Source organism: Felis catus, chromosome A3, assembly GCF_018350175.1.
Source record: "Felis catus isolate Fca126 chromosome A3, F.catus_Fca126_mat1.0, whole genome shotgun sequence".
Classification (NCBI taxonomy): Eukaryota; Metazoa; Chordata; class Mammalia; order Carnivora; family Felidae; genus Felis; species Felis catus.
The window spans coordinates 48,208,594-48,218,618 of record NC_058370.1 but is presented as its reverse complement, the minus strand read 5'-3'; the positions used below and the strand labels follow the sequence as shown (position 1 = coordinate 48,218,618).

General features: G+C 39.4%; 1 protein-coding gene across 1 annotated transcript; it reads left to right on the top strand.

Moving 5' to 3' along the window:
- The first annotated feature begins 5,135 nt into the window (after positions 1-5,135).
- Positions 5,136-8,071, top strand: CST11 (cystatin 11). Its single transcript, XM_003983841.4, has 3 exons — positions 5,136-5,488; positions 6,114-6,218; positions 7,767-8,071. The coding sequence occupies exons 1-3, from the start codon at positions 5,261-5,263 to the stop codon at positions 7,848-7,850; spliced, it is 417 nt and encodes a 138-aa protein (XP_003983890.2). The 5' UTR covers positions 5,136-5,260; the 3' UTR covers positions 7,851-8,071.
- The last annotated feature ends 1,954 nt before the right edge of the window (positions 8,072-10,025 follow it).

The window sequence follows — 10,025 nt, the reverse complement described above, 5'->3', positions numbered from 1 at the left end:
AATTTTTAAAATTTTTCTCATCTTTTTTCCCTTTTATTTACTTTTTTCTCTATTCTATCAAGCTTCTTTCAAAAAGCAGAACCAAACACACCTAGGTTCTAGCTTTCTTTACTTTATTTTTTGTTTTGTTTTTAATTTTTTAGTTTTATTTTTTTTTATTTTTTTAAGTAGAGGAATATTTTAATGAAGATTAATTTTATTTAATCAAGTATTAAGCATATTGTCTTTTTTTAAGTTTATTCACTTATTTTTTTAATATGAATAAATCAATACAAATTGGTTTCCATACAACACCCAGTGCTCATCCCAACAGGTGCCCTACTCAGTGCCCATCACCCACTTTCCCCTCCCTCCCACCCCCCCATCAACCCTCAGTTTATTCTCAGTTTTTAAGAGTCTCTTATGGTTTGCCTCCCTCCCTCTCTAACTTATTTTTTCCCTTCCCTCCACCATGGTCTTCTGTTAAGTTTCTCAGGATCCACATAAGAGTGAGAACATATGATACCTGTCTTTCTCTGTATGACTTATTTCACTTATCATAACACTCTCCAAATTATGGAAAGAGCCTAAATGTCCATCAACTGATGAATGGATAAAGAAGTTGTGGTTTATATATACAATGGAATACTACTTGGCAATGAGAAAGAATGAAATATGGCCTTTTGTAACAATGTGGATGGAACAGCCAAGAATTCTTCATCCAGCATGGTTTCATTCAAAATAGAAGGAGAGATAAAGAGTTTCCCAGACAAACAAAAACTAAAGGAGTTCATGACCACTAAACCAGCCCTGCGAGAAATTTTAAGAGGGACTCTTTGAGCACAGAAAAGACAAAACAAAACAAAAAAGACCAAAAGCAACAAAGACTAGAAAGGAGCAAAGACATCACCAGAAACACCAACTCTACAGGCAACACAATAGCACTAACTTCATATCTTTCAGTACTCACTCTAAATGTCAATGGACTAAACACTACAATCAAAAGACACAGGGTATCAGAATGGATAAGAAAACAAGACCCACCTATATTCTGCTTACAGGAAGCTCATTTTAGACACAAAGACACCTGCAGGTTGAAAGTGAGGGTATGTAGAACCACCTATCATGCTAATGGTCATCAAAAGAAAGCCAGAGTAGCCATACTTACGTCAGACAAACTAGATTTTAAAATACTGTAACAAACGATGAAGAATGTCATTATATCATAATTCAGGGGTATATCTACCATGAAGATCTAACAATTATAAATGTTTATGCCCCCAAATATATAAATCAATTAATCACAAACAGGAAGAAACTCATTAATAATAATACTATAATAGTAGGGGATTTCAACACCCCACTTATAGCAATAGACAGATCATCTAAGCAGAAAATCAACAAGGAAACAATGGCTTTGAATAATACACTGGACCAGATGAACTTAACAGATATATTTAAAACCTTTCATTCTATCTTTAAAAAATAAATAAATAAAATAAAACCTTTCATTCTAAGAGTGGAATACACATTCTTTCCAAGTACACATAGAACATTCTCCAGAAGAGATTACAACTGGGTCACAAATTGGCCCTCAACTAGTACAAAAATATTGAGATCATATTTTCAGAACACAATGCTATGAAATTAGAAGTCAACCACAAGAAAAAATTTGGAAATATCTCACATATATGGAGGTTAAAGGACATACTACTAAAGAATGAGTTGGTTAACCAGGAAATTAAAAAGGAAATAAAATAGAACAGGAAAGCAAATGAAAGTAAATACATGACAGTCTGAAACCTTTGGGATGCAGCAAAATCAGTACTAAGAGAAAAGTATATTGCAATACAGGTCTACCTCAAGAATCAAGAAACATCTCAAATACAAAACCTAACCTAAAGGAGCTAGAGCAGTAACAGCAAATAAAGCCTAAAGCTAGCAGAAGAAGGGAAATAATAAAGGCTAGAGCATAAATAAATAATATAGAAACAAACAAACAGAAAAACCAGTAAAACATATCAAGAAAACTAATCAAACTTATCAAAAAGAAAAGACAAAGGGCCTAAATAAATAAAATCACAAATGAAAGGGAAAAGATCCCAACCAACACCTCAGAAATAAAGTTATAAGAGAATATTATGAAAAAATATATGCCAGAAAACTGGGCAATCTGGAATAAATGGATAAATTCCTAGAAACATGTAAAGTACCAAAACTGAAACAGAAAGAAATATAAAATTTGATCAGACCCATAACCAGTAAAGAAATTGAATCAAGAATCAAAAATCTCCCAACAAACAAGAATCCAGGGCCAGACGGCTTTCCAGGGGAATTCTACAAAACATATAAAGAAGAGTTAACACCTATTCTTTTGAAGCTGTTCCAAAAAATAGAAATGGAAGGAAAACTTCCAAACTCATTCTATGAGGCAAGCATTACCTTGATTACAAAACCAAATAAAGACCCCACTGAAAAGGAGAACTACAGACTAATTTCCTTGATGATAATGGATGCAAAAATTCTCAACAAGATACAACCAGATTCAACAATACATTAAACCAGATCCAACAATACATTAAATAGATTATTCACCACTGTCAAGTAGGATTTATTCCTGGGATGCAGGGCTGGCTCAATAGTCACAAATTAATCAATGTGATACATCACATTAATAAAAGAAAGGATAAGAATCACATGATTCTCTCAACAGATGCAGAAAAAGCATTTGACAAAATACAACATCCTTTATTGATAAAAACTTTCAAGAAACTAGGGATAGAAGGATCATACCTCAAGATCATAAGGGCCATATATGAAAGACCCACTGCTAATATAATCCTCAATGGAGAAAAACTGAGAGCTTTCCCTCTAAAGTGAGGAATATGACAAAGATGTCCACTCTTACCACTGTTATTCAGCATAGTGTTGGAAGTCTCAGGAATCAGACAACACAAAGAAATGAAAGGCATCCAAATTAGCAATGAGAAAGTCAAACTTTCACTCTTTGCAGATGACATGATACTCTATGTGGAAAACCCAAAAGACTCTATCAAACAACTGCTAAGACTGATATATAAGTTCAGCAACGTCACAGGATATAAAATCAATGTACATAAATTGGTTGCATTTCTATATACCAATGATGAAGCAGCAGAAAGGGAAATCAAGGACTCTCTCTCATTTATAATTGCACAAAGAACCATAAAATACCTAAAAATAAACCTAACAAAAGAGATGAAAAATATGTACACTGAAAACTATAGAAAGCTTAAGAAAGAAATTGAAAAAGACACAAAAAAATGGCAAAGCATTCCATGCTTATGGATTGGAAGAAGAAATATTGTTAAAATATCCCTACTACTGAAAGCAATCTATATTTTCAATGCGATCCCTATCAAAATAACATCAGAATTCATCACAGAGATAGAACAAACAATTCTACAATTTGTATGGAACCAGAAAAGATCTCAAATAGCCAAAGCAATCATGAAAAGAAAAACAAAGCTAAAGGCATCACAATTCTGAACTTTAAGCTTTATTACAATGCTCTAATTATCAAGACAGCATGGCATTGGCAGAAAAACAGACACATAGATCAATGGACTAGAATAGAGAACCCAGAAATGGGCCAACAAACATATAACCAACTACTCTCTCACAAATCAGGAAAGAATATCCAGTGGGAAAAAAAGACAGTCTCTTCAGCAAATGGTACTGGGAAAACTGGACAGCAACATGCAGAAGAACGAACCTGGACCACTTTCTTATACCATACACAAAAGTAAACTCAAAATGGATGAAAAGCCTTAATGTAAGACAGGAAGCCATCAAAATCCAGAGGAGAAAACAGGCAGCAACTCTTTGACACTGGCCACAGCAACTTTTTACTTGTCATGTCCCCGGAAAGTGGTTTAAGTGCTTGCCAATGTGGAAAACTAAGATAAATTAAAAATTAAATTCCCATTGACATGTCCTTGAAACTGGCAGAGTGACCTCCCTCTAGGAGCTCAGCTGCCTCAATGATGACACTTTGGTAGGGGCAAAAGAGAACCTTAGCTTAACATTATCCCAACCTCAAGGATCCTGTAAGTCTACTTCCTTTATCTCAACTCCCCAAGATATATGCCGGCAATCATACTCCAAGTTTATGGCCCCCTGATTTACATCTGAAGGGTCTCATGACTGGGGTTTTACTAAATAGTAATAAATAGCATTTCCCTATCAACAGATAGCCCCTCAAGGTCCTGGAAACCTTGCTTCCAAAATACCTTAGAGACTTACTCTATCCCTGACCCCTTCTCAACCTGAGAAAGTTACTGAGTTACCCATTGGGACCCCAGTGCAGTTCTTTCTTCCCATGGGTCCTGTCCCCGTGCTTTAATAAAATCACCTTTTTGCACCAAAGATGTCTTCAAGAATTCTTTCTTGGCTGTCGGCCTCAGACCACCCTACCATCACCCCCAAAATTTCATCAGAAATACTTAAGTAATTCAAAGGGTTGTTATTTATTTATTTATTTATTTATTTATTTATTTATTTATTGTTAATCTCCTGACAAATTGCCCTAGTAACTCAAAGAAGTGAAGAAGAAAGCAGCTGTCTCACCATCCAGATATTGATTTGTTCAGATGTTTCAATGCCTGATGGTACAATAAAACCACAAAAAAAAATATTTAAAGAAAGAATTATTAACACAGAGAAAGAGACCAAGGTTTGGGTCTGAGGGAGAGCTGGTATCCTGGCCAGCCAGAGAAGGCGGAGAGGGTGACAAGAATACAAGGGAAATTCAAAGGACAGGGAGGATGTGGTGTTCACTTGGCTGGCTGCTCTTGCTCCAGTGCCCTGTGATCCAGCAGCCCCCGTGTCTCCATTGCTTCCTGTCACTCCATACTGCCCACAGCTCTGCCTAGATGGATTCAGTAGACAGAGGCCCCTGGCCTGACTTCCACCTGCTGGAGCATCAGGGGAGTATGTGTTGCTAAGACAGAAGCTCCCCAAAAAGAAGAGATGAGTGTGTGTGTGTGTGTGTGTGTGTGTGTGTGTGTGTGTGTGTGACACAAACATATGCAAAAAGAAGGAGAAGAAGTGGGAGCAAGCTTGCCAACCATGGCAGGGTGTTCTTGCTCCCCTGCCAGATCCAGTTGCAGATGGAGATGGAGGAGGAGGGCTGTGGGTGTCCCCTGACCATTTAAATCCAGCCAGCCACAGAGGATCAGTGGGATCCTGCTGGGCCCTGGAGGGTGAAGAGGGGCTCTTCCTGTTCTTCCCCAGCTGAGGGATGATGGCCAGACCCTGGCAGACCCCACAACTCCTGCTGGCCATTCTGGTGGCCCTGGTGGCCCTCACCCACCAAGAAAGAAGGAAAACCTTTATGAGTGTCGAAGAAGTGCCTGTATCAGAGCCCCAGGTGATAGCCACCTTGCAGTTTGTGATCAACGACTTCAACAAGAAGAGTGATGACAAGTACAATTTCCGGATTGTGCGGGTCCTGAAGGTCCGGAAGCAGGTCAGCACAGCCCCCCTCTCCTAGTCATGCTCCTCCAAGGGGACTCTCCAAAGGGAACACCCACACAAGTGAAATTCAGCCTTGGTTAGTTTCACGTGGGCATTTTAAGAAAAACATAAATTCACTGGAATGGATGAAGTCACTTAAATGATACCTAAGACTAGGGATTGACAGATTATACCCAATAGCCAGGTAAGCCTGCTGCCTGTTTTTGTAAGCAGTTTTATTGGTCCCCAGCCACACCATGCATGCACATATCATCCAGGACTGCTTTCGAGCTGCTGCAGCAGAGTGGAATACTTGCAACTGAGACCCCATGGTCTGCGAAGCTTAAAATCTTAACTATCTAGCCCCTTTCAGACAAAGTTTACAGACTCTTACTCAAACAGTTAGCATCATTTTAGTTGTCTAAAGCGTGTCTTTGCTCAGAGATTGGTTTCTGGAGAATCTCCTTGCATGGCAAATGGAGGCATAGGTGTCAGATAGGAAGGGGAGAGAGAAGCCCACCAACTGGTCCAGGATGAGATCCTTAACCTTAGGCACCTTGCAAAGGAGTTCTTGCCACCAGAATCTAAAAATAAAGGACAAAAAGTCCTTTCATCTTCTTTCCACTTGCTCCCCACAGGTTACTGACCACATGGAGTATCATGTGAACATGGAGATGCGGCGGACCACCTGTCAAAAGCTGGAGACTACTAACTGCATGTTTCAAGAAGGGGAACTTTATAAGGTACTGGGTGAATGCACATTAACTCAGAAAGAAGTCACTGGGATTTTCTGTGCTTTTAGGATGAGCTGGGGTAGAATTATTGGGGATATATTGAAGCTTACTTGAGAAGAAAACATAGGCTTGCTCAAAGAGGAAAAGTGAAGGTAAGAGTGATCAAGATCCTGCCTGGCAGGCACTGCTCCTTTGTTGGAAGAATTATGGGAGGTGGAAGGGGTCCAGATGGGGAAAGCCAGATGGGGGTGGCTGAGCTGAGGGGGGCAATTGGTGGCTGAGAAAAGTAATATTTTAGCAGCCAGTGAGACCTTATTGTTGCACCCAGCTAAATACCTGAACAATAGCCTGATGGGAGCACACAGTTACTGGGCTACAAGCCTCTTCCTTTCATCAAGCAGTGTTTGGGCAAATAGGAAGAGACAAGAAAATGGGTTCAGAAATATTTCAACAGGGGGTAGGTGGTGAGGAAGACAGAGGTGGTTACAAACCTGCATGTGTGTTATCTACTGAGAAGCCACCTCCCCCAACAATGGCTTACTTCCCTAAGCATTTCATTCCCACCAAGTGTGGTCACATATGAGGGATGCTGACCTGACCATCACCACTGCAATGTACACAGTTGGGATGGGCCCACTTGCACAAGGACCTTAAAAGTCTCAAGTCCTATAAGCCCTGAAAATCACTATGAGGATGATCATATGTCCCACCTTGCCTGAAATAGTTCTGATTTATGCCTAGCTTCTTGTAATCATTTATAGGAGCTCCGAAGGATTACAGTGTGTCCTGATCCGGTTCGTAAATTCTGTGGTCACCCTGGTTATAGTGATCTGGATGTTATCAACACAGAAATATGTCCATCCCTTTATCACCTTCCACATAGAAATTTTTCAAAATCTAGCAAAGCAGACTTTCTTGGTTCTTCCCTGGAGAAGATCATGAAACCTATGAAAAAAATAACTGGATAGAACAGTAGAGTTAGAGGATCTCCTTGATGTGAGTGATTGAACTGGTGGAGTTGGTATTCTGATTTCCATTTTAGGAGAAATATAAGTGTTTAAGCCTCCCATCCCCTTGGCTTTCAAATGAAGAGCAAGAAAACAAAATTATACTAAGAAGTTATGTTTATTGATTTTTCATTATGGGACAAAAAGGAAGTGAAAAAGAAAAATCTTGGGAGAGAATAGGGACACGGTAAGGAGAGAGAGGGTATGATGGGTGAATGGCTGGACAGACAAATGAAGAAAGGTACAAGGAAGGAAATATGGATAGCAATGGGTGGGTAAGTGGATGGATGGATGGATGGTTGGATGGATGGATGGATGGATGGATGGATGGATGGATGGATGGATGGAGCCAGAAGAGGCCAAAAAAGGGAAAGTGTGAAGTAAATAACACAATAACTAAAAATAGAGAGGAAAAAAATAATCATTAGTTATTGTGACTATGGCAGGAGGGACTCTTTTCTAGTCTCCAATTTTAGACTTTTAAAATGTCTTTTTTAAAATTTTCACTTTGCATGTTGACCTTTTTTAAATATTGTTTTTGTTTTTTTAGCAAATTGAGTGCTTCTACTCAGTGTTCGTTGTTCCCTGGTTTGAAAAGTACAAAATTCTGAACAAAAACTGCACCGATGGCTAGGTGTCCTGAAGCACATATCAGCAATCATACATTAAAATATCATGCAATAAGCAGTAATTCTCAATATAGAAAATAAATGTTTGTCAAACTATTATCTCAACACTCTTAATGTTTATTAGTCCACTTCCCCCCTAAACTCTTCAGCTCATAATAATGTAATCTGAAGGTATTCTGAGCTAGGATAGTTTTAGGATTCTAATGAAGTGACATAGATAATTCCTGGCCTTATAGCCTATACCTGCATGATAGGAGAACTTCAACCCCATCCTCATATCAAGTAGGAGTCTTCAGACTTTACAGTAAGTAAAAAATGAGGAGGAGGAGGAGGAGGAGGAGGAGGAGGAAGAGGAGAAAGAGAAGAGGGAAGAAGTTCTAAGTTATTTACCTGATCAAACAAGAGATGTTTGTAAGTATGGCCTACAATGCCATCTCTTAGGGGCCCAATGAGGACTACCTCTTTTCTTGCATAATGTGTTGAATAAGGAGAAATAATACACTTATTTTTTTTAAGATGAGCGTCTTTGTTACTGACAAGGATTAAGTTGGGAGATATACATTATTTTTGCAAGAAAGTGCACTTTCTAATACCAAACTCTAACGTTAGACTTACACCCCCAGCATCAGCAAAATTGGACCAGAGCAGGTTTCTTCAGAGAAAACTTCCTCTTCTAGAGTTACCAAGGAAACTGCCTGTGTGGGAAGGAGGAGGAAGGAGACTACCATGCCTACATTATTCTTCCCAGATAGAACAATCAGAATAATTCCTCCAGGAGAGATATGACTAAGGATAGAGAGAAATCAGGAATGCCATGTTAAAGGGGATCCTTTCTCATGGGTGCCATATCAGCAGTGAGGAATAAGCAACTCTCCCCTCCACCCAGCCAACAGTTTGATTCAGGATTTTGAACAATATCACCAATTTCATCTCTTCACTCCACTTCCTTCATGTAGTCTCAAGGGGGCTGCCAGCAGCTCACTGGGTCACATCTGTCCTCATCCTGTAGGGGAGAAAAAGATCTCATCCCCAAGAGCTGAGACAAAAGCCATGTGGTTTAATACCACTGGGGAACTCTAGGGACATTATAGGATACATAAACACACACACTCACACTCACACCTCTCTTTTTCACACACATGTGCACATGCACGTGCACGCGCGCACACACACACACACACAGAGCATCACAGCATGTGTCTACCTGAAGGGAGTGAGAGTTAGGGTATTTATTGAACAGCCCCAGTCAATTATTGGGTGCAGAAAATCTCCTAGGAGGCATTAATTCCCTGGAACCCTGGGCGTGGTGTGGCTTGAGGGCAAAGCAGGCAGCCAGAGATAAAGGGGCATAGATGGGGCAATTGGAGCTTTGGAGCTGGTGTGCATAGAAAGACAAGATGTGAGAGGATAAATGTAGGGTGCCAACAGGATACTCTTTCCACATGTGGATTGTGCACTGGGATGCAAAGTAGACACACCAATTCTCTACCAGTTGGAGATACCTGGGAGTTTTGAAAGAATAATATGTTTTCCTTTTATGCTCCCTACCAAAGTTCTGGAGTGCTGAGGACCTTGTTTCAGGTGAGGCCCAGGTAAGATTGCCCTCCACCAACTATCCAGAAAAATGCTAACCTACAATTTACTCATCTTTAACTGAGAATAACAGTACCTATTTTGGGGTATAGTTATAAATATTAATGATGATAGTGCATGTAATTGCTTAACACAGTGCCGAACACAAAGCAAATATTTAAATAAATGTTAATGATTAGTAAGAATATTGGCATAGTAATTTAATATTAATCAGGCATTCAACTGTCTTCTGGCATTTTAACTACTTTGTCTGAAGGCAGTGGTTATTAACCTGGGGTATAATGAAGGAAAGGTAGAACATTTGTGCCTATTGATCTTTTGGATTTCTCAGATTTCTCAGCACACAGTGTTTTTTTTAATTTTTATTTCTGAAACAATAAAAAGAAGAAAGTTACAGAATAGCACAGAGAGGTCTCTTGTATCCTTAATCTAGTTTCCTTGCATGGTTTTCCTTGCATATCTTTTGTACTTATAGAAAAATACCATAAGCAGGGTGCCTGGGTGGCTCAGTTGGTTAAGCATCTGACTCTTGATACCAGATCAGGTTGTGATCTCACACTCATGAGATTGAGCCTGCATCAGGCTCC

Coding starts and splice junctions, on each gene's coding strand:
- CST11 (XM_003983841.4), top strand. CDS start 5,261: ATGATGGCCAGACCCTGGCAGACCCCACAACTCCTGCTGGCCATTCTG. Junction 5,489..6,113: donor TCCTGAAGGTCCGGAAGCAG/GTCAGCACAGCC, acceptor TGCTCCCCACAG/GTTACTGACCACATGGAGTA. Junction 6,219..7,766: donor AAGAAGGGGAACTTTATAAG/GTACTGGGTGAA, acceptor TTGTTTTTTTAG/CAAATTGAGTGCTTCTACTC.